The sequence below is a fragment of the Lycium barbarum genome, chromosome 7 (assembly GCF_019175385.1).
Source record: "Lycium barbarum isolate Lr01 chromosome 7, ASM1917538v2, whole genome shotgun sequence".
NCBI lineage: Eukaryota > Viridiplantae > Streptophyta > Magnoliopsida > Solanales > Solanaceae > Lycium > Lycium barbarum.
This window is the reverse complement of record NC_083343.1, coordinates 132,868,568-132,893,237: the sequence shown is the minus strand read 5'-3', so window position 1 is coordinate 132,893,237 and position 24,670 is coordinate 132,868,568. Positions and strand designations below refer to the sequence as shown.

At 38.3% G+C, this 24,670-nt stretch overlaps 1 protein-coding gene across 7 annotated transcripts; it reads right to left on the bottom strand.

Moving 5' to 3' along the window:
* Nucleotides 1-2,253: 2,253 nt before the first annotated feature.
* On the bottom strand, nt 2,254-23,875 carry LOC132604557 (serine/threonine-protein kinase BSK7-like). Of its 7 annotated transcripts, XR_009568754.1 has the most exons (15): nt 23,676-23,875; nt 22,200-22,254; nt 21,829-21,962; nt 21,282-21,455; nt 20,746-20,963; nt 19,918-20,053; nt 7,834-7,967; nt 7,640-7,745; nt 6,100-6,185; nt 5,073-5,261; nt 4,055-4,207; nt 3,699-3,812; nt 2,937-3,200; nt 2,811-2,853; nt 2,254-2,653 (listed from the first exon to the last, which is right to left on the bottom strand). XR_009568754.1 is itself a non-coding variant. In XM_060318109.1 (14 exons), the coding sequence occupies exons 4-13, from the start codon at nt 21,358-21,360 to the stop codon at nt 2,955-2,957; spliced, it is 1,461 nt and encodes a 486-aa protein (XP_060174092.1). In that variant the 5' UTR covers nt 21,361-21,455; nt 21,829-21,962; nt 22,200-22,254; nt 23,676-23,874; the 3' UTR covers nt 2,254-2,853; nt 2,937-2,954. The 7 variants fall into 7 exon arrangements, 6 of the variants coding, with proteins under 6 accessions (XP_060174092.1, XP_060174094.1, XP_060174095.1 ...); XM_060318109.1 differs by having other exon boundaries at nt 2,254-2,853; nt 23,676-23,874; XM_060318111.1 differs by having other exon boundaries at nt 2,254-2,853; nt 21,829-21,955; nt 23,676-23,874.
* Nucleotides 23,876-24,670: the final 795 nt, after the last annotated feature.

The window sequence follows — 24,670 nt, the reverse complement described above, 5'->3', positions numbered from 1 at the left end:
TGGCTTAAACATTACACTCAAAATTTTATGCATGAGAATGGTATAAAATATGTATATCTCGCTCAAGACTTAGAATTCATTCACATTTTTCGTATATAATGTTCATATTAAGTTTCTGGAAAATTAATACAAATACAACAACATTGTAACAACTTTCATACATTATTCAAGGCTTAAAGTTTTCGCTCACACTTTTGTGTATGAAAATTATATTAAAAATTTCGTTCATACATACACATTTCATACAACATTCATACACAAAAATTTGAGGTAATTTTTTAAGCCTTTGAGCAAAAAAATATTTTTTTTTAAATATAATTTTTTTTAAAAATTAATTTATTTATTTTAAAATAAATATATTTTCTGGAAAAAAAATAAAAAAAACAAAAAATATATGAAAATCCGTCGTGTTTCGTAATATATCGTTATGTTTTGTAAATAAGGAAAACTATCGTCACGTTTCGTAAATATTTCTCCTTAACATGTATATATATGTAGTTTTCCCTTTTTTTTTGTGCGGAATGCTATCACAGGCACGGTCTTTAATTTTTGTCCTTCGCTATAAATCTTTTGGTTTTTGGTTCGAACACCCGCTTAGCTAAAAATTTTAAAAAAAAATCTCAACATAGAGTTTGGATTCGCAAGGCAGAGTTTGCCTCAAACCCTCCCTTATCAGGTAGAATTTTGCTTCCTTCAGGCAGAGCTTAAGGCAAACTCTACCTTAAGGTAAAGTTTGAAACTCTACCTGATTAGGCAGAGTTTCACTGCAAACTCTACCTGATTAGGCAGAGTTTCACTGCAAACTCTACCTGATTAGGTAGAGTTTCACCGCAAACTCTGTCTGATCAGGCAGAGTTTGAGGCAAACTCTGTCTGATCAGGCAGAGTTTGAGGCAAACTCTGTCTTTTGATACACCTGAAGGCAAAACTCTACTTTAAGGTAGAGGTTGGCATTAAGACAATTTTTTTTTATTCAGTTGAAATTTTGCAAATCTCTGCCTTAAGGCTTAACTTTTGCCCGAATAGGCATAATTTTGCTACGAAACTCGGCTTGCAATTTTTTTTTTATTGAGCCGGGGTTTAAACCCAGGACCTTGTGGTATTAGCTGAAGGACAAAATTAAAGACCACCAATTTGAGGGACAAAATTAAGGACTACTGCCTTTGAAGGGAAACTGTGAAAATGACCCTTTCAAGCTTCTCTTGTTTAGAGCATAAAATTCATAAATAGCTATAGTTTAAAGCGTAATTACAAAACGTAGGTATAGTTTGTGTATTTACAAAACGTAGCTATAGTTAGGCATACTATAGCTATAGTTTAGAGTTGTATCAACGCATACAGTTACATGCGTGTATTGTATATTTGCTACGGAACCCAAAATGTAGCTATCTTTCATAAATACAGTCTAAATGTTTGTCATGTTGCGTTATTTTTCCTGAGAATAATCTGGATTTGTGCCGTAATTTTCACTTTAAAGGGTGAAAAAAGTAATGACTAGCAGGTATACTTTAGTGGTAAAAGTATTATTCATTCTATTATCCCATAAGTTGTGAACGGGTTATTTGATTTAATTCGTATTCCAATAAAAAAAAATCTTAAAAAGATTTAATTCCTTTCCTCTCAGAGACAAATTCGAGAACAAAAACACATTCTCATAATTCGTGACTTTTGAACTTTCACAAACCATATTATAAAATTGCGAAACATAATTTTTGAATTGGATCAATACTTCTAATTGATTAAGTATGAACAAAGGATCCATGAATGAAGATGAAAGTTGATTTATAATCGTAACTAAATCTTCCATTTGCTATTTGTAAAGAAAAATTGAAGGAAAATCACTATTAAACTGTAATTTGATTTATTGTATACATCAACATATTATTTAGCTCGTTAGAAACAAAGTCATTTTCCTCAAAAAATTCTATAGCAGCGGAGAACGAAATAACTAAAACGGTTGTTAGAATCACCCCTTTTTAGAAGGATCATCTATAAAGCTATTTATTTGTACTTAGACCAAAAACTAACATAGGTCTTTTTTCTTTTGAATTTTATTCACATCTAAGATCTATAAAATTACTTATCTCCGTAAAGGAATTCCAATGAAATCAAAGTTTAATATTCGACTTTTAGAATAATGAATCGACATCGATTAAAACCCTTAAATGCTAGGCTCTTTAACCATTATTGTAGCTCACCATATGCATTATATGGCAGTACCTCGCTAGTTGCTACTGACTACAGTACACAAGTATCATTGTTGACACATCATATTTGAATTGGTGATGTAGCATTCATACTACAAGAATCTTGAGAAAGGATACAACATTACAAACAATATTTTGCAAGTTACATCAGTTACAAATACTTAAAAATAAGTATTGTAAAATTAATCCCACAATAAAACCATAAGAGAGAAAAAAGGAAAGGAAAAAAGAAAAAAAAAACTCACTTGACCAACCACATAGCACTGTACAAAAATTACAGCTTGCTAGTCTCTCTCCATACTTTTCCACAGGTCTTATGTCTTTAGGAACCCATGGTACTATATTTTTTTATGACCGAAAAACCCGTCAGGAGCCGACCATTTGGGCCAACCGCAACCTTCAAAACTCGGAGATGATGGGCCCGCCCCATGACCCCGCCCCATGACACTATAAATAATTTCCAGAGATTGTGTTATTGGCAAAGATCAATCAACTACAAGAAGGACTAACTTGTAGATACAAAGGGAAATATATGACCCCTATGACCAAAACCAACCCCATCCAATTATGTTGCAAAAGAATTCTCTATAAATAATTTACCAACCATTGCGTGCGCGAGGTGAAAGATCAGTAGCTCCTCTAGGTTTCTGCTCCAAAAAAACAAGATAAGTTTGTGATTTATGTGCCAAGTAAACGAGGATTCGATCTAAACAGTAATGATAATACATACAAGCTCCACTTGCCACTTTCAAGAAGATGCGTTCTTCTCTTGTTCGAGTATGGCAGCCTCTCTAAGTGCAATTTGTGCCTCGTTTTCCTTCCCCAATGTGAAAAGAGAAGCAGCTTGCAGATGTTTTGCAATATGCCAGACAGGAGATATCACTTGTGCTTGTACTGTGTCATTGAGAGCTTCTTGTGGCATATCATTCATGAGATAAGACAGACTACGACGAACATATACAGTTGGGGAGACCATAGTTCCAACATCAATAAACTGCAAGAGCAAGCAAAGTAATAAATAAAAATGTAGTCCAGAAATAGATTACATCCACATTGCAAGGTAGCTTATAGCATAAACATTCAACAGAGATCAAAATTCCAAGAGGAGGTAAGTAACAAATCAATTACTCCCTCTATTTCACAATTTGTTTGCCTTACTTTCCTTTTTAGTTTGTTTCAAAAAGAACGCTTCTTTCCTAATTTGACAAGCATTCTTTACTTTCTTAAACTCTGTGCCCAGTCAAACTAAGACAAACAAATTGAAACGGAGGGAGTAGTATTTTCTATATGCCATTTTGTTTTTTTCTCACCAGTGTGTATAAGCCTTCATCCACTAGAAGATACCTATGTTTAGAAAGAGTACTTGGTAGAAAGAATTAGAACTTGAAATACACAAGGAAAATCTTGCTAGTCATATCAGAACTGTCAGCGGGAAGCGAGATTGTTTATCAAAATACATGCTGGTTTAGAAGAGGAATAGCAGATTTCCAACCTGCGTATAGCAATCAATGGCAGCACTAAAATCCTTATTCTTGAAAGCAACATCACCCTTTTTCTTTGAGTTCAATGTTTCCAGCATCTGATCTGTCCACATTTGAAATGAAAGCTGCAAGCAAGAAAATAAGTGTAATTATCATGAGATGCTAATTAATTGGTTCGTAAAGACATATAAGCTGTTGAATATGATCACAATATGAATTACCAACATGCATCTAGCATCTCTACACCAAGAGAGAGCTCATACAACATTAAGGAAACGGCATTAATACTATAGAACAGGAACAAGTTATAGAAGTTCAGAAAACATGCATATACAAGACCAGAAAGAATAATTATTGATAGACAAACCTCAGTAGCTGCTCCCCCGTCATCTTTGTACCCAAGCGCTTCTAAGATCTCATGGATGGCAGTCAAGTCCGTTTTCAGGCAAGCTTCACCAAGTGGAGATAGAGGCATAGTTTCGCCATTACATGATATACCCATCAATACATGAGAGGGAACCTGAAAAACAAGTAATGGATGATTTATGGTGCATTTTTCTATCAGCCGATATAGATGAGATAAATCAAGTTAATGGAAAATAAATGTAACCTAGATGCTTCTCACCATATTCTAGTTCTCGCTTTGACTATAACTACTGTATCTCAGAAGTGTTTAGAAACAGAGAAGTTATTTATCTAATAAAAAAAATTAAACAATTCCTTGCAAGCAGCTCCATATCCTCCTACTCTCTGACAGATTTTTTATTAGATCAGTTTCATTAATCATAATCCATTTTGTCCGTCGTCTAGAAAATCCATTTATAGAGCTAATAACTAATCAATTTTCAAGGAAACTGATTCTTACTTGCCATAAATAAGGATAAACAGTTGTCTATTATACAAAACATTTTTAAAAAAAAATTATCATTATAGCTAATACTTAAAATTCAAGAAATTGGATAATCATTATCATTTATAGCTAATATAGAAATTCATCCGTATCATACGTACAAACACCTAGAAGATTTCACGGGTGACTTTCCAGGTCTAAGCAAACAGTCTCACATAAAATGTCTAGCAAAGCTCTTAAAGACATTTTGTTTGGGTGCCGTGGAACCAGTGCTAAAACGAAATTATACAAAGGAAAAAGCTTCAGACAAAAAAAAATGTAAAAAGCAAAAGCAACCACACATATAGGCAGAAAGAGAAATACAACAAAAATTATGCCTCGGTCTCTAACAAGTTTGGGTTAGCTATATGAATCTACATCGACCATATTTCTTCATTTAAATTCAGCTAAGGAAACCACTACGCGTAGGACTCTCAGATCCATAAAACTCGAGAAGCTAATAATTGATATTAGACAACATAAGAAAATCACAAACCTCGGCTTCTTTTTGAAGAGGATATAATGCAGCAACTAATGACTTTAGATTCGGCCGCTCACGAGGCTCGTATTGGAGACATCTTGAAGCAATCCGTACCAATTCAGTTATGTCATCAGTAGAAAACTGACCTTCCAAGCAAGAATCAGTTAGCATCTCAAGATTCCGGTCTTTTATCAGATCCAGTGCCTGACATAAGTAGATACATATTAGAAGGAACAAGAGCACCGGGAAGAATTGTGTTAACTCATGTAGAGCTCATCCAAAGTGCAAATGGTGCCATGCGATCACAGTTGTCATTAAGTACGTAGCATATGATACCTTCAAACTCAAAACTTGAGTTGGCTCGAAAAGAATCGATAATCTATTTATGTAGCCACAGAAAGATATACTTATTGAAGAGAAACTAGAAAAAATGTAGGACACTTGTTGTCATGTTTTCTTGTCACAATCTAAGTTGCCCGGACTCTTCAAAATCCTTACCACACTCATGTCGACATGACACGGGCGTGATGTGGGTGTGGGATGCACACCAAATTTGGTCAACTTACCTCGGGCGCTTTGGCCACATGAATGACCAAGAAGTATAGATTAATTGGATATTTCGTTCAATTTTTGGGTTTATGTCATATATATATAATTATTTTTGACAAGGGTATATACATCTATAGTTATATTAAGTATGAGAATGCTTTGCTATAACACCAACTATCTTATGAATAAAATATTAGACGTTTATCAAGAATCAATTTTATTTGCAAGTTCAGTAACTTTAATTAATCGAAATATATACTTTATATGTTGCGATATACATTTATTGGGGGTATCCCAGCATCCGTATCCACACTCGGATCCCCACCCCTGAATCCTAAAATTTCGGTGATGAAGAATCCGACCTCTAGATCCATACCTGTATCAGATACCCACACCCAAGTCCGAGCAACATAGGTCACAATAAAGTGTGAGCAATATGGTTGTAAGGAACATTTAACTTAAAAAGGAAACAAATTTAGCAGAAAAACCATACATGGCTAGGAGGGATGTGCTTTCCACTGAGAAGGTCAAGCAAAAGTGTCCCGAAGCTAAATATCACACTCTCAGGGGTGATCCTTCCTACAAAAGTTTCAAAAGAACTGAGTGAACTAAAACAAGTTCAGTAATACAAGAAAGATAAATGTAATTAACACCATGAATTCAATGAACCCTACACATTGAATGGGTTGCAACAAAATCCTACAAGGCTACACGAATGCTATAATAGTCAAAGTGGCTCCTTTTGTCTTAATAAGTCAAAGTAGCTCGTGGAAGACATTCCCATTTTTTTTTCTTTTGAAATTGGTAACTATAGAAGACATTCCCCTTTAATCTTGTAAGTAATAGAAAGTGTTAACAAGGGCTTTCCAGTGAACATGCAAGAGGCATCAAATCAAAGATTTTTTTATACTTTTAGCATACCATACATAGTAGCAAAACATATCATCCCCCTCTCTCCCTACTCTCTCTAATAACTAAAACTTTTCGACAAGGCAGTTTTAATGTTCACAGACTTTAGTACAAACATTCAAATTCATTCTCCAACATCCACAGCGACCATGACTTATACTACAACAACAACTGCTCTCAATCTCAATCAAGTTGATGTCCACTATATAAATTCTCATTATCCATGTCGTCCTATGTAAACCTGTCTTATTCTAATATTTACAAAAAAAATTAAGTTTTCTAGCATAAGAAGTTCTCCGCATTTCCTATTAGCATATAGATCTCTAATAAGAATAAAACGCTCCTAGCAAACATTGGATCTAAAGTAAGCATATCAACATGAATAAAACTTAATCCCAACTAATTGGTATCACATACATGGATCTTTTTCTTCCACTATGTCCTATTTTTTGCCAAGTCCTCGTGGATTCAAAAGATTCTCGATCTTTTGAAACACTTTCTCTCCATGCGATTTTAGGTTTACCCCATGCCTTTTTAACACCTTCAATCATCATATTTTCACACCTATGGGTAGATGCATCTGGAGGTCAACGTAAGAAACTACCAAACCATCTCAAGAGACCTTCTCTTCATTTATCCTCTACGATGATAGAAAGTCTCTTGAGATGGTTTGGTCATTTCCTATATCGACCCAGGGCCTAGTGGTAAGAGCGGAGTGAGTGATGTGTGTTTAGACGCACGTCAGAGGTTCAAACCATTCCGCAGACAAAAGTCTGGTATTTGAGTGGAGAAGGGTAGTGGGGCAAGCCCATTATCCATCAAGTTTAGAACCACAGGGCGCAGGCCAGTACAGAGATTTCTCAGTTATCAGAAAATGCATTACATACACCGTGCGCCAAATATTTTCTAAAGATAACTCAAGAGACCTAGTTCTATAACCAGTACCCATATTAGCACTTCAATTTCAATGGATATGCATGCCATACAACTTCATAACAACTGAAAGTGTTCCAAAGAAAAACAGCAGGCAGCTCAACTGGTAGTGGTTGGTTAGTGTGTGACTCATTAAATGACAGAAAATTATGCCTTAAGTTGGCCACGTTTTTTATTAGGATAGGTCTTACCTGTCCTCAAATATTCAGGAGGAGTAAATGCCAAGTTTGTGCTGTAACTTTTTCCATCTCGACTGTTCTTCATCAAACCAAAGCAAGAGAGTCGGGGATCACCATCCTGCGAAATAGACGGAGGCAACCATTATAGGCATTTAAGTACTATAACTGCAACATTTAATAATACCAATGAAAAGATATCTACTTACTTCATCGAATAATATTCTATAAGCATTAAGATCGTGATAAAGAGCACGCCCTTTGCCTGTACAATATTCAAGAGCCAGCGAAATATACAAGGCCACCCTTAACCGCATCGCCCACTTCATTGGTTGTGTATCCCCTGAGTTAAGCTCTTGTAAATAAGTCAACTGAATTTCATTAATCATTATCAACGAAATAATAAAGGAAATTCATGGTTTTTCAGTCATCCTTAAAGCAGTTAAATCAAATAGGGATCCCATATCAATATATTATCCAATCTCATTTTTCACTTTCCCATAATTGCTCTATAGGTGAAGTTTGGATAAGCTCTTCACAATTTCTAACCAAAGCTAGAAAGAAAAAGATAGAGAAAAGAAAAAGAAATGTACCAAGTATAAAAATTGCCAAACTGATTAACCTCGTCTGTTTCTTTGACTTCATTATGATAGTCATTCCTTCGCTCTCTTCTCAAACTAATCCAGTATGCTTCTCTCATCACATAAATCTACCATAACAGATTCGAGCTAACACTGAAAACACGTCTAGTTGAGCATTTAAACCACAAGTAACCGACCCACTTTAGCTTGAAACAGACAATGCTGGTTGCAAAAGTAAAGCACAATTTGAGAAACAGAGGAAGAAATATGTGCGATTAGGGCTGGCAAAATGGTTCAAGAAACAAGTAACCATCCAATCCGACCCATTAGACATGGGTTCAATAACTGACTTTTTAAAAATGAATCAAATATGGATATTATCCAGATTATCCACTAAAATAAATGAATATAAAGATGGATAATATGGATATCCATATTATCAATACCCATTTGTCCGCTTTCATGAGTTCTTACTTTCTGGAAATCTAAGCTTATTTTGGCTTTTAACTTGTGTTCTCACCTGACTATTCCTGAAACCATGAATAATATATATATATATATATATATATTATCCACCGGTCAACCCATTTTTTATCTATGTTAAATATGGGCGGGTCAGATATTTTATCAGTTTTTGTTTAACCCATTTTCGACCCGCCCGTTTGCCACTCCTATGTGTGATATTGGGTCTGGGAGACTTAAGGTGATCCGTTGTAGGATTCCTATCAAGAGACATGGTAAAAGGGGTAGCTGTGCTACTAGCCCTAGTAGAAGGAGAAAGCAACAGCTGTAGCGGTGTGTGAACATTTGAATTTGCGGTTGAACGAGAAAGGTGATGATCTTTAAAGACTCTGTATAATGACCTCCATGTATGGACATGCTGTTAGGATTTTAATCCCAAATCCGACCTTTGTAAGCAGGTTCCCAGGAAAGATTGGAGGGTCACAGCTGGACCACTTAAATACCAACCTCCTTAGACAGAACCTACTTACGCCGTGATGTAAGCGAAGAATAAATAGCACACACAGATTTATAGTGGTTCACCCTCAATGTGAGAGCTACGTCCACGTTGCTGCTGCAGATCTTATTAAAGAAGAAATATTACAAGTGTTTACAACACTCAACCTCACAAATGAATCTTTCTCTAACTCTTCTCTACTTGAGTTATTTTAGCGATATTTTTCCAAATGAAGCTTAGAACTCTATTTATAAGCTTCAGAAAAACACGTGAACAATAACACCGCGTGCACAGTAACACCGCATGAACAGTAAACCGCGTGAACAATAGCAAATAGTAAACCGCGTTTTATACGCGTAAACAGTACCACGCATATTTACTATTCAACTCTGGTGGGCCCCACATGTCGGAGGGACCTACTCAACAATTCTCCTACTTGAAGGCTAATTTTAATTTGTCTTCACACTTTGATCGATGCAGCAGCTCTTTCCTAGTTTCATACTTCGTGCAGTCCAACTGAAGCTGAACATAGCTTCAGTTTGTCTATCGTCACAGCCTTTGTCAGCATGTCTGCTGGATTCTGACTCCCTGCGATCTTCTCAAGCACTGACGCTCCATCTTCCAAAGCTGATCTAATGAAATGGTACCGGAGTTGTATGTGCTTCGTTCGAGCATAGTAGACCGGGTTCTTTGCCAAATGAATGGCACTTTGGCTATCACAATATAGCACACTTCCCTCATGGTCCTGATTCAATTTCTGCAGAAAAGATTGTAGCCACATCATTCCTTTGTGGCCTCCGTCACAGCAACGTACTCAGCCTCACAACTAGAGAGAGCTACTATCTTTTGCAACTTGGAAACCCAAGAGATTGCAGTACCTCCGAAGGTGTAAACATACCCGGATGTGCTCTTTCTGCTATCAACATCACAACCGTTGTCAACATCAACATACCCTTGCAATCCTGTTTCTGATTTTCGGAAATACAGAGCTGAACTCGAGCTGCCTTTCAGATATCTGAATATCCACTTCACAGCCTCCCAGTGTTGTTTTCCCGGATTGCTCATAAATCGGCTGACAACTCCCACTGCATGTGCAATGTCTGGCCTTGTACATATCATTGCATACATAAGACTACCGATTGCAGATGCATAAGGTATCTTGTCCATCTGCTTCTTCTCATCCTCGGTTGTCGACGACAGACCCTTTGACAACCGAAAGTGTCCAGCCAAGGGAGTGTTGACTGGCTTGGCATCATGTTAAACCTTTTGATAACTTTCCTCACATATTCTTCTTGTGAGAGTTTGATGCCCTCCTTGCTTCGGTCGATTCTCATCCCAAGGATTTGCTTTGCAGCTCCCAAATCCTTCATTGCAAACTCTTCCGATAACCCTTTTTTCAACCGATCAATCTCCTGTAGGTTTGCTCCTACGATTAGCATGTCGTCGACATAGAGTAGCAGTATCATGTACGAGTCTTCAAATTTCTTGAAGTAACAACAGTGATCTGCCTCGCACCTTGAAAAATCAGCTTTCTTCATAAAGTTGTCAAACTTTAAATACCACTGTCTTGGAGCCTATTTTAGTTCGTACAGACTCTTTTGAAGTTTGCACAACAGATTCTCCTTTCCTTTGACTTTGAATCCCTCCGGCTGTCACATGTAGATTTCCTCATCTAGATCACCGTGAAGAAATGCAGTTTTCACGTCCATCTGTTGCAGATATAGATTTTCCTTTGCTACCAGTCCAAGAACAGTTCTGATAGTCACCATCTTGACTACGGGAGAGAAGATCTCCGTATAGTCGATGCCTTCTTTCTGTTGAAATCCCTTTGTAACCAGCCTTGCTTTGTAACGCTTGCTTCCATTGGGTTCTTCCTTTATCCGATAAACCCATTTGTTTTGCAATGCCCTCTTATCCTTTGCCAACTCGGCTAACTCCCATGTATGATTTGCCGATAGTGAATCCATCTCATCTTTCATTGCCAGCTCCCACGTAGTCGATTTATCGACTTGCATTGCTTCTTCGTAACATTCCGGCTCCCCTCTATCAGTGAGTAGAATGTAGTTGAGGGATGGAGAGTACCTGTGAATCGGCTTCCTGATCCTGGATGATCTACGCAGTTCTGTGATTGGCGTCTGTTTATTTGTTTCAGAATCAGCACTTTCACCAGTACCTTCTCGGATTGTTTGTTCCACTGCCTCGGCTGTACCTGGCTGCGGCTCAGGTGTCGGGAAGTCCCTCAAATCGACTGTTTCCGATTCCTTGTCCTGACATTCTGAATTTTTTTGCAACTTGTCTTTGTACAGTACCTCTTCGTTGAAGACAACATTCCTGCTTCGGATGATCTTCCGATTTTGTTCATCCCAAAATCGGTAACCAAGCTCGGTGTCACCATAGCCAATAAAGTAACACTTCTTTGATTTTGGATCAAGCTTGCTTCTAGCCGTATCATCATTATGAACATATGATAAGCAGCCGAACACTTTCAGAAATGAAAGACTTACCTTCTTGCCACTCCAGACTTCTTCTGGAATTCTGAAATCCAAGGGAACTGACGGTCCTCGGTTAATTAAGAAGGTCGCGGTATTGACTGCATCTGCCCAGAATGTCTTGGGCAGTCCAGAGTGTATTCTCATACTCCGAGCACGCTCGTTCAACGTTCGGTTCATTCTTTCGGCTATTCCATTTTGTTGCGGCGTTCCAGGAATAGTCTTCATCATCTTGATTCCATTATCGGCACAGTACCGTTTGAAATCAGCATCGGTGTATTCTCCGCCGTTGTCGGACCTCAAAACACTTCAACTTGAGGTTTGTTTCATTCTCGACCATGGCTTTCCATCTTTTGAATACACTAAACACATCGGATTTATTTTTCATAAAATAAACCCATACCTTCCTGGTTGAATCATCAATGAAGGTCACGTAGTAGTGTGATCCTCCAAGAGAGGGGACAGTGGTAGGTCCCCACACGTCTGTGTGCACCAATTCCAGCTTCTCGACCTTCAACTCTCTGCCTGCATTTGAGAAGCTTACTCGCTTTTGTTTTTCGAGAATGCAGCTCTCACACGTATGAAGGTCCACCGTCTTCAGCTCCGGAATTAAACCATTTGTTACCAATAGCTTCATCCCCTTCTGGCTGATATGTCCCAGCCGACAATGCCACAAATCTGCCTTCTTTGTGTTGTCAACAACAGCAACAGTATCACGACAGCTAGTCGTCATGTAGAGAGTGCCAATCTTCTTTCCTCGGCCATCTACCATAGCTCCTTTCGCCACCTTCCAAGACCCATTACCAAAGTTGAGATCATATCCCTCATCATCAAGCTGACCTACTGAGATAAGGTTTCGCATCAGCTTTGGAACATGTCTAACTTTTGTAATCTTCCACGAGGATCCATTTGACATCTTCAAATTAATGTCTCTCGTGCCAACAACGTCTAGCGGCTCTACATCGGCTAAATAAACTTTGCCGAGATTCCCAGCCACGTAGTTTGCCATTATATCATGATGTGGGGTGGTATGAAAGGACGCTCCAGAGTCGAGCACCCAAGAGTCTATTGTTGACTAGGTCCCTCCGACATGCGGGGCCCACCAGAGTTGAATAGTAAATACGCGTGTTCACGCGTATAAAAACGTGGTTTACTGTTTGCTACTGTTCACGCGGTTTAATGTGCACGCGGTGTTACTGTTCACGCGTTTTTCTGAAGCTTATAAATAGAGTTCTAAGCTTCATTTGGAAAATATCGCCAAAAATAACTCAAGAACTCAAGTAGAGAAGAGTTAGAGAGAGATTCATTTGTGAGGTTGAGTGTTGTAAACACTTGTAATATTTCTTCTTTAATAAGATCTGCAGCAGCAACGTGGACGTAGCTCTCACATTGAGGGTGAACCACTATAAATCTGTGTGTACTATTTATTCTTCGCTTACATCACGGCGTAAGTAGGTTCTGTCTAAGGAGGTTGGTATTTAAGTGGTCCAGCTGTGACCCTCCAATCTTTCCTGAGAACCTGCTTACAAAGGTCGGATTTGAGATTCAAATCATAACAACTGGTATCAGAGCAACAGGTTGTGTTGTGATTTAGAAACGATGGGAGGCGAAGATGGTACGACGCACGGCATCGGTAAATTCGATGGTACAGATTTTGCGTTCTGGAGAATGCAAACTGAAGATTATTTATATGGCAGCAAGCTTCATGAACCTCTGAGTCCGAAACCAGAGGAGATGAAGCAAGCAGATTGGGATCTCCTCGACAGACAAGTTCTAGGAGTCATTCGGCTGACGCTGTCGAAGAACGTTGCTCACAACGTGGCAAAGGAGAAGACCACCGCAGATATGATGAAGGTATTGTCTGACATGTATGAGAAGCCTTCGGCAAATAATAAGGTATTTCTCATGAAGAAACTATTTCATTTAAAGATGATGGAAAATGCTCATGTTGCTACACACATAAATGAATTCAATACCATTGTAAATCAATTGTCATCGGTAAAAATTGATTTCGATGATGAAGTACAAGCTCTAATTTTGTTGGCATCCCTACCAAATAGCTGGGAGCCAATGAGAGCAGCGGCTAGTAATTCTGTCGGAAGCGACAAACTAAAGTTCAACGATGTTAGGGATCGTATCCTTGCTGAGGAGGTGCGCAGGACAGATTCTGGAGAGGCATCGACGAGTTCTGCTTTTAATGTTGAAAACAGAAGCAGAAATTATGACAGAAACTACAACTGAAATAGGGGCAGATCGAAGTCAAGGAATGGCAGAGGTCAATCCAGACCAGGACGAACACTTGAGTGTTGGAACTGTGGAAAACCTGGTCACCTCAAGAAGAACTGCAGGGCGCCAAAGGAGGACAACAAGGGGGCTGGAATCAACGCTGCTACGGAAGACATTGGCGATGCGTTGTTGCTATCGGTTGACAGCCCAATAGACTTTTGGGTGCTTGACTCAGGAGCGTCCTTTCATACCACCCCACATCATGATATAATGACAAACTACGTGGCTGGGAATCTCGGCAAAGTTTATTTAGCCGATGGAGAGCCGCTAGACGTTGTTGGCACGGGAGCCATTAATTTGAAGATGTCAAATGAATCCTCGTGGAAGATTACAAAAGTTAGACATGTCCCAAAGCTGATGCGAAACCTAATCTCAGTAGGTCAGCTTGATGATGAGGGATATGATCTCAACTTTGGTAATGGGTCTTGGAAGGTGGCGAAAGGAGCTATGGTAGTTGGCCGAGGAAAGAAGATTGGCACTCTCTACATGACGACTAGCTGTCGGAGGGACCTACTCAACAATAGACTCTTGGGTGCTCGACTCTGGAGCGTCCTTTCATACCACCCCACATCATGATATAATGACAAACTACGTGGCTGGGAATCTCGACAAAGTTTATTTAGCCGATGGAGAGCCGCTAGACGTTGTTGGCACGGGAGACATTAATTTGAAGATGTCAAATGGATCCTCGTGGAAGATTACAAAAGTTAGACATGTTCCAAAGCTGATGCGAAACCTGATCTCAGTAGGTCAGCTTGATGATGAGGGATATGATCTCAACTTTGGTAATGGGTCTTGGAAGGTGGCGAAAGGAGCTATGGTAGATGGCCGAGGAAAGAAGATTGGCACTCTCTACATGACGACTAGCTGTCGTGATACTGTTGATGTGGTTGACAACACAAAGAAGACAGATTTGTGGCATTGTCGGCTGGGGCATATCAGCCAGAAGGGGATGAAGCTGTTGGTGACAAATGGCTTAATTCCGGAGCTGAAGACGGTGGACCTTCATACGTGTGAGAGCTGCATTCTCGGAAAACAAAAGCGAGTAAGCTTCTCAAATGCAGGCAGGGAGTTGAAGGTCGAGAAGCTGGAATTGGTGTACACAGACGTGTGGGGACCTACCACTGTCCCCTCTCTTGGAGGATCACACTACTACGTGACCTTCATAGGTGATTCAACCAGGAAGGTATGGGTTTACTTTATGAAAAATAAATCCGATGTGATTAGTGTATTCAAAAGATGGAAAGCCATGGTCGAGAATGAAACAAACCTCAAGTTGAAGTGTTTGAGGTCCGACAACGGCGGAGAATACACCGATGGTGATTTCAAACGGTACTGTGCCGATAATGGAATCAAGATGATAAAGACTATTCCTGGAACGCCGCAACAAAATGGAATAGCCTAAAGAATGAACCGAACGTTGAACGAGCGTGCTCGAAGTATGAGAATACACTCTGGACTGCCCAAGACATTCTGGGCAGATGCAGTCAATACCGCGGCCTTCTTAATTAACCGAGGACCGTCAGTTCCCTTGGATTTCAGAATTCCAGAAGAAGTCTGGAGTGGCAAGAAGGTAAATCTTTCATTTCTGAAAGTGTTCAGCTGCTTATCATATGTTCATAATGATGATACGGCTAGAAGCAAGCTTGATCCAAAATCAAAGAAGTGTTACTTTATTAGCTATGGTGACACCGATCTTGGTTACCGATTTTGGGATGAACAAAATCGAAAGATTATCCGAAGCAGGAATGTTGTCTTCAACGAAGAGGTACTGTACAAAGACAAGTTGCAAAAAAATTCAGAATGTCAGGACAAGGAATCGGAAACAGTCGATTTGAGGGACTTCCCGACACCTGAGCCGCAGCCACGTACAGCCAAGGCAGAGGAACAAACAATCCGAGAAGGTACTGATGAAAGTGCTGATTCTGAAACAAATAAACCGACGCTAATCACAGAACTGCGTAGATCATCCAGGATCAGGAAGCCGATTCACAGGTACTCTCCATCCCTCAACTACATTCTACTCACTGATAGAGGGGAGCCGGAATGTTACGAAGAAGCAATGCAAGTCAATGAATCGACTAAGTGGGAGCTGGCAATGAAAGATGAGATGGATTCACTATCGACAAATCATACATGGGAGTTAGCCGAGTTGCCAAAGGATAAGAGGGCATTGCAAAACAAATGGGTTTATCGGATAAAGGAAGAACCCAATGGAAGCAAGCGTTATAAAGCAAGGCTGGTTGCAAAGGGATTTCAACAGAAAGAAGGCATCGACTATACGGAGATCTTCTCTCCCGTAGTCAAGATGGTGACTATCAGAACTGTTCTTGGACTGGTAGCAAAGGAAAATCTATATCTGCAACAGATGGACGTGAAAACTGCATTTCTTCACGGTGATCTAGATGAGGAAATCTACATGCGAGAGCCGGAGGGATTCAAAGTCAAAGGAAAGAAGAATCTGGTGTGCAAACTTCAAAAGAGTCTGTACGGACTAAAACAGGCTCCAAGACAGTGGTATTTAAAGTTTGACAGCTTTATGAAGAAAGCTGATTTTTCAAGGTGCGAGGCAAATCACTGTTGTTACTTCAAGAAATTTGAAGACTCGTACATGATACTGCTACTCTATGTCGACGACATGCTAATCGTAGGAACAAACCTACAGGAGATTGATCGGTTGAAAAAAGGGTTATCGGAAGAGTTTGCAATGAAGGATTTGGGAGCTGCAAAGCAAATCCTTGGGATGAGAATCGACCGAAGCAAGGAGGGCATCAAACTCTCACAAGAAGAATATGTGAGGAAAGTTATCAAAAGGTTTAACATGCATGATGCCAAGCCAGTCAGCACTCCCTTGGCTGGACACTTTCGGTTGTCAAAGGATCAGTCGTCGACAACCGAGGATGAGAAGAAGCAGATGGACAAGATACCTTATGCATCTGCAATCGGTAGTCTTATGTATGCAATGATATGTACAAGGCCAGACATTGCACATGCAGTGGGAGTTGTCAACCGATTTATGAGCAATCCGGGAAAGCAACACTGGGAGGCTGTGAAGTGGATATTCAGATATCTGAAAGGTAGCTCGAGTTCAACTCTGTATTTTCAAAAATCAGAAACAGGATTGCAAGGGTATGTTGATGTTGACAACGGTGGTGATGTTGATAGCAGAAAGAGCACATCCGGGTATGTTTACACCTTCGGAGGTACTGCAATCTCTTGGGTTTCCAAGTTGCAAAAGATAGTAGCTCTCTCTAGTTGTGAGGCTGAGTATGTTGCTGTGACGGAGGCCACAAAGGAAATGATGTGGCTACAATCTTTTCTGCGGGAATTGAATCAGGACCACGAGGGAAGTGTGCTATATTGTGATAGCCAAAGTGCCATTCATTTTGCAAAGAACCCGGTCTATCATGCTCGAACGAAGCACATACAACTCCGGTACCATTTCATTAGATCAGCTTTGGAAGACGGAGCGTTAGTGCTTGAGAAGATCGCAGGGAGTCAGAATCCAGCAGACATGCTGACAAAGGCAGTGACGATAGACAAACTGAAGCTATGTTCAGCTTCAGTTAGCCTGCACGAAGTATGAAACTAGGAAAGAGCTGCTGCATCGATCAAAGTGTGAAGACAAATTAAAATTAGCCTTCAAGTGGGAGAATTGTTGAGTAGGTCCCTCCGACATGTGGGGCCCACCAGAGTTGAATAGTAAATACTCGTCGTACTGTTCACGAGTATAAAAACGTGGTTTACTGTTTGCTACTATTCACGCGGTTTACTGTTTGCTACTGTGCACGCGGTTTACTGTGCACGCGGTGTTACTGTTCACGCGTTTTTCTGAAGCTTATAAATAGAGTTCTAAGCTTCATTTGGAAAATATCGCCAAAAATAACTCAAGAACTCAAGTAGAGAAGAGTTAGAGAGAGATTCATTTGTGAGGTTGAGTGTTGTAAACACTTATAATATTTCTTCTTTAATAAGATCTGCAGCAGCAACGTGAACGTAGCTCTCACATTGAGGGTGAACCACTATAAATCTGTGTGTGCTATTTATTCTTCGCTTACATCACGGCGTAAGTAGGTTCTGTCTAAGGAGGTTGGTATTGAAGTGGTCCAGCTGTGACCCTCCAATCTTTCCTGGGAACCTGCTTACAAAGGTCGGATTTGGGATTAAAATCCTAACATCTATCGGGCTGTCAACCGATAGCAACAACGCATCGCCAATGTCTTCCGTAGCAGCGTTGATTCCAGCCCCCTTGTTGTCCTCCTTCTTTGGTGCCCTGCCATTCCTTGACTTCGATCTGCCCCTATTTCGGTTGTAGTTTCTGTCATAATTTCTGCTTCTGTTTTCAACATTAAAAGCAGAACTCATCGATGCCTCTCCATAATCTGTCATGCGCACCTCCTCAGCAAGGATACGATCCGTAACATCGTTGAACTTTAGTTTGTCACTGCCGACAGAATTATAACCGCTGCTCTCATTGGCTCCCAGCTATTTGGTAGGGATGCCAACAAAATTAGAGCTTGTACTTCATCATCGAAATCAATTTTTACCGATGACAATTGATTTTCAATGGTATTGAATTCATTTATATGTGCAGCAATATGAGCATTTTCCATCATCTTTAGATGAAATAGTTTCTTCATGAGAAATACCTTATTATTTGCCGAAGGTTTCTCATACATGTCAGACAATACCTTCATCACATCTGCGGTGGTCTTCTCTTTTGCCACGTTGTGAGCAACGTTCTTCGACAGCGTCAGCCGAATGACTCCCAGAACTTGTCTGTCGAGGAGATCCCAATTTGCTTGCTTATCTCCTCTGGTTTCGGACTCAGAGGTTCATGAAGCTTTCTGCCATATAAATAATCTTCAATTTGCATTCTCCAGAACGCAAAATCTGTACCATCGAATTTACCGATGTCATGCGTCGTACCATCTTCGCCTCCCATCGTTTCTAAATCACAACACAACCTGTTGCTCTGATACCAGTTGTTAGGATTTTAATCCCAAATCCGACCTTTGTAAGCAGGTTCCCAGGAAAGATTGGAGGGTCACAGCTGGACCACTTAAATACCAACCTCCTTAGACAGAACCTACTTACGCCGTGATGTAAGCGAAGAATAAATAGCACACACAGATTATAGTGGTTCACCCTGAATGTGAGAGCTACGTCCACGTTGCTGCTGCAGATCTTATTAAAGAAGAAATATTACAAGTGTTTACAACACTCAACCTCACAAATGAATCTCTCTCTAACTCTTCTCTACTTGAGTTCTTGAGTTATTTTAGCGATATTTTTCCAAATGAAGCTTAGAACTCTATTTATAAGCTTTAGAAAAACGTGTGAACAGTAACACCGCGTGAACAGTAAACCGCGTGAACAGTAGCAAATAGTAAACCGCGTTTTATACGCGTGAACAGTATCACGCGTATTTACTATTCAACTCTGGTGGGGCCCACATATCGGAGGGACCTACTCAACACATGCTAGCAAGAAAACACAATTTCACTTCAGAATTTAAGCAAATATACATGAGAAAAAAGTTAGAACCCAAAGAATTATTTTTTGATAAAGCAAAAGAAATGGGAAGTCATTCTCTAATCTTTGTTTGGGGAATTCAGAACAAGATTGCAGATTGGATCCGCTCTTGTTATCTAATTAGAACTGAAAAAATCTAGCTGCACCATCATCCAGCTTACAACTATCAATTAAGACAAAAATCCCTTCGATAAAATTAGTTCCGCATATCTAATATTCAACATTTATATAAATATAACATATCATCAGTACACAAAATATGTATTACCAATGAACAAATAGAGAAAATAAAGAAATTAAAAGAAACAGCAATACATGTTTATAACTTATAAGCACGTTTCTCTGTAAGCAAACTAAATTTGAATTTGTTTCACTCTAAGTCGCCCTTGGAATAAAACCAGTTCAGAGGTGGGGAAACAAAAGTATCAATGTAAACGGACTTACAATGAAATAGATGCTTTGCAAGTGTCTCATTGGGCAAGAATTCTGCAACTAGCAACCTCTCATCACCCTCGCAACAACAGCCAAGAAGATTTGCTAACCTATTGTTGCGGAGTTGACCAACGGACCTTGCTTCTTCCTGAAGTTTTCCATATGAAGTAAGAAAATCAAATTTGAATCTATTGCTTAACTAAGTTAAGCATTGGTCAGCAGGTGAATCACAAGTTAACTATAAGCTAAAAATACAGTCAAAAAGAGTGTAAGCAGCGAAAATCTAAGGCACGCATTCATTTCTCTGTTTCCATTTTGTTGTTGATGCATCAGATACATAGAACTCCTTCCGTTTCAATTTGTTTGCCTTACTTTCCTTTTAAGTCTGTTCAAAAAAGAATGCATCTTTCCTAATTTTGGCAACTCCTTAATTTCAACATTCCACCTGGCATGATTAAGACCACAAGATTAAAGGGCATTTTGGTACATTATACATAACTTTGGTTAATAACCACAAGATTCAAAAGTCTTCTTTACTTTCTTAAACTCCGTGCCCAGTCAAAATAAGACAAATAAATTGACACGGAGAGGGAGTATACGGAGTAATTTAAAAAAAAAAAAAAACTGAACTGGAATGATGCCACCTCATACTCACTTAATATCCAATTACCTTTTTATTTACAATTTTCTATTCTTGACACGATAAATCATCACCAACATTTAATATAAGAACAGAAAAAGGGAATCATATCATTTTAGATTAGATAAATATGGGGACATTTTCCATAAAGTAGAAATATACCAAGGAATTAACAAACAAGCTCTTTCAGAACTACTTACTAAAAACTGGCGGGAATCAGGCCATGCAGATCTATTGAAGCGTTTAACAGCAACCGACCTCTGGTTTTCCAGCTTTCCTTTATAAACAACATTTGGAGCTTTTTCACCATGTTCCGAAACTATATTCTCTACAGCGAATGCAGATGTAGCTATCCTGAGCTGATCAAATGTAAACTCACAGAATGCTGGCAAATCGCCAACTTCGTCTTTCTCCTCATCTATTAGAAGCACGAAACCAAATAAAATAACAATCATTAGACACTGCAGGAGGATGGTGACATAGAAAAGCTTTCAATAAAAGAAAACTCCCTCAGTTCACTTTTACTTGTCCAGTTCAGCATATCAAGAGAAAAAACAATACTCTTTTTCCTGTTTTAACCTTAACATTAACTACTCATTGCCCAAATCATTTCCCAAGTCGTCTTGAAATCCTGATAGTTAAGGGTATTATGGTAAAATGCACTTCATTAATTATTTCTCAAGGGGAGTGCAAAGTCTATTGTGGACAAGTAAAAGTGAACAAAGGGAATACATACCAGGATTTTGAGCCTCGTGAATGGGGCCACTCTGTCCTTCCCAGCAACACGAGGCAAGTTTAGAACACTCACAACCCATCACACTACCCCACTGGTTTAAAGCCTTTAGTAGCTTTGAGTTTGTAGCACAACCCGACAAATCACATTTTCTATTGCTTCAACATCTCCATTTGGCTGCATTGAACCAAACGGTCAGTTCTAGTTAATTCTAAGCTCAATTCTAGTTAACAATTCCCTGGGACCTCCAAATGTTTCCTGATATACACAACAGAAACTGTACAACAGCACTTTCAAATCCAAAACTCAAGAACTGCATAGAAATTCCAGGGTCCCGATATGTCAAAAAGGGAAATGCAGTAGAAAACTAGAGTAAAAATCCTAAACCTCAATCACAAACTAGTTGGGGTTTGCTATATGAATCCGTTCTGTCCATTTGCTTTATACGTGCCTATTCCTTTCCGAAAGAAGGCCAAGACCATATACATTTTACTTTAGCTCCATCAGAAATCAAGCAAATAGCATTAGCAGAATCAGCAAAAGAAAGTACCTTTAATATCGCATCAAAGCTGAGTCAAGCGATATCCAAAACACAAACTTTCTCTGCAATGAAACCAATTCCGGCCAACCAAAAAGCTTCCTTTTTCAACTGAATCAACAGAAAACTTCAACATCACCTGAACTCTATATAGGTCAACCCAAGTCAAAATCAAAGCACAAGCTTACTGCATAAAAAATCCACCTAAAAGGCTAAAAACACACAACCTTAAAAGCCTATAGCTCAAGAAACATATGAGAAAGAGCAATAAAAATGAATTCTTGATTCTTTCTCGAACCCACATCAAAATTAAAGCTTTAAGCTTAATGCACAAAATCCCACATACAAAATACAAAAATAACAAGAATCCATATAAAACTAACCCAATAACAGTTCCTGAACGAAGTGGCTGAATTGGTGGTTCTTTGTTTAAATTAACTGGTAAAGACAAAAGATTTAGAGTCAACAGACCTGAACCTTACAAGTCAACCCAAGTCAACATCAAAGCTAAAGCTTAATGCATAAAAAATCCACCTAAAAACACATAACCATAAAAAGCCCATGTAAATATACAAGTATCTAAGACAGCTCAAGTAATAGATGAGAAAGAGCAATAAAAATGGATTCTTGATTCTTCCCACAACCCGCATCAAAATTAAAACTTCAAGGTCAATGCACCAAAACCCACATACAAAACACAAAAGTAACAAGACCCATACACATATATCTACAGATAGCTCAAGAAATAGATGAGGAAAAGCAATAAAAATGAATTCTTGATTCTTTCTTCAACCCACATCAAAATTAAAGCTTTAAGCTTAATGCACACAAAAATAACAAGAATCCATATAGAAACTAACCCAATAACAGTTCCTGAACAAAGTGGGCTGATTTGGTGGTTCTTTGTTTAAATTAACTATAAAGACAAAAGATTTGGAGTCAACAGACCTGAACCTTATAGGTCAACCCAAGTCAAAATCAAAGCTTAAGCTTAATGCATAAAAAATCCACCTAAAAACACACAACCTTAAAAACCCATGTATATATACTACATGTGTCTATAGATAGCTCAAGAAATAGATGAGAAAGAGTAATAAAAATGGATTCTTGATTCTTCCCACAACCCACATCAAAATTAAAGCTTTAAGCTCAATGCACCAAAACCCACAAACAAAACATAAAATAACAATACCCATATAACATATATACATGTATCTGCATATAGCTCAATAAATAGATGAGAAAGATCAATAAAAATGGATTCATGATTCTTTCTTCAGCCCACATCAAAATTAAAGCTTTAAGCTCAATGCACCAAAACCCACATACAAAACACCAAAATAACAACACCCATACAAATATATCTACAGATAGCTCAAGAAATAGATGAGGAAAAGCAATAAAAATGAATTCTTGATTCTTTCTACAACTCACATCAAAATTAAAACTTCAAGCTTAATGCACAAAACCCCACATACAAAACACAAAAATAACAACACCCATACACATATATACATATATCTACAGATAGCTCAATAAACAGATGAGAAAGAACAATAAAAATGGATTCTTGATTCTTCCCACAACCCACATCAAAATTAAAGCTTCAAGCTCAATGCACCAAAACCCACATACAAAACACAAAAGTAACAGCAACCATACACATATATCTACAGATAGCTCAAGAAATAGAGGAGGAAAAGCAATAAAAATGAATTCTTGATTCTTTCTTCAACTCACATCAAAATTAAAACTTCAAGCTTAATGCACAAATCCCACATACAAAACACAAAAATAAATACTAACATATATACATATATATATATATATATGGCTAAGAAATAGAAATAGAAACTAACCCAATAAAAGTTCCTGAACTGAATTCTTGATTCTTTGTTTAAATTAAACTGTAAAGACAGAAGATCAATAAAGTGAATAAAGAAAGAGAAAGGAGTCAGTAAAAAGTGAGAATATTCATATTCATATAATATAGTAATAATCATTATAGAGTAGATGGGATAAAATGAAAAATGTGACTGTACAGATCCATTTTAGTGTGTACAACTGTACATGTACAGTTGCTCCATTATTTATTATTATTAAGCATGATTTTTGTGTTTCTTTCATGATGACAAACCTTTTTTTTTCCCCTATATTTAGGACACCTAAGAACCATAATCATTAGTCTTTTAAAATTTAGAAAAAAGTTGTCAGTATTTGAAAGAAAAAAAAAAAAAAAAGTAGAACTTGTCATCATACCACCTAAGTTGATCAACTGTGACTCCCTACGTGAATATTAGCGACTTCTCTCTTTTTTTTTTCCCCTTTAAAAAACTCTGTTTTTAATGATTTGTTCGGTTTTTTACATTGTTTCTCGTTTAATATATTTGATATCTATTTTGAGGTCCGATTAACTAGATACGCGTCGGACGCTTGCTTGTTTAATATTACTAGTAACTATTATAGAAAAATATTGTTCCTTGAGACAACCACTAGTTTAAGTAGGCGTTTGGCTATGAAAACCAAAAATTTTTCACTTTATTTGAAATTTTGAAGTTGGAGTCGAAGATAGAGTTATGTTTGGTTATAGTTTTTGCAAAGAATATTTGATTGTTTGAATGTATTGAAAGTGAAAAATGTGGGGAAAAAAAAGTAAAAATAAGGTTTTAGGTGTTCAAGTTGTATTTGGAATTTTCATGGTCAAACGTTGATTTTCAAATAAAGTGAAATAATTTTCCCGAAAAAAAGTGCAAAATTCTCATGGCCAAACGGGTCCTATTGTTGAATCTCGTTCGGTTATTAATTGTACTAATGATTCAAACTCCCAATAAATACGTAAGTTGATTGTATGATT

What these genes read in the sequence shown, in the direction of transcription:
- LOC132604557 (XM_060318109.1), bottom strand. Translation starts at nt 21,360, where the DNA reads ATGGGTTGTGAGTGTTCTAAACTTGCCTCGTGTTGCTGGGAAGGACAG. An exon ending in TCCTGAATATTTGAGGACAG is followed by an intron (nt 6,186 to 7,639) that starts GTAAGACCTATC and finishes AAACTTTTGTAG; the next exon opens with GAAGGATCACCCCTGAGAGT. An exon ending in CTCTTCAAAAAGAAGCCGAG is followed by an intron (nt 4,208 to 5,072) that starts GTTTGTGATTTT and finishes CTTGTTTTTCAG; the next exon opens with GTTCCCTCTCATGTATTGAT.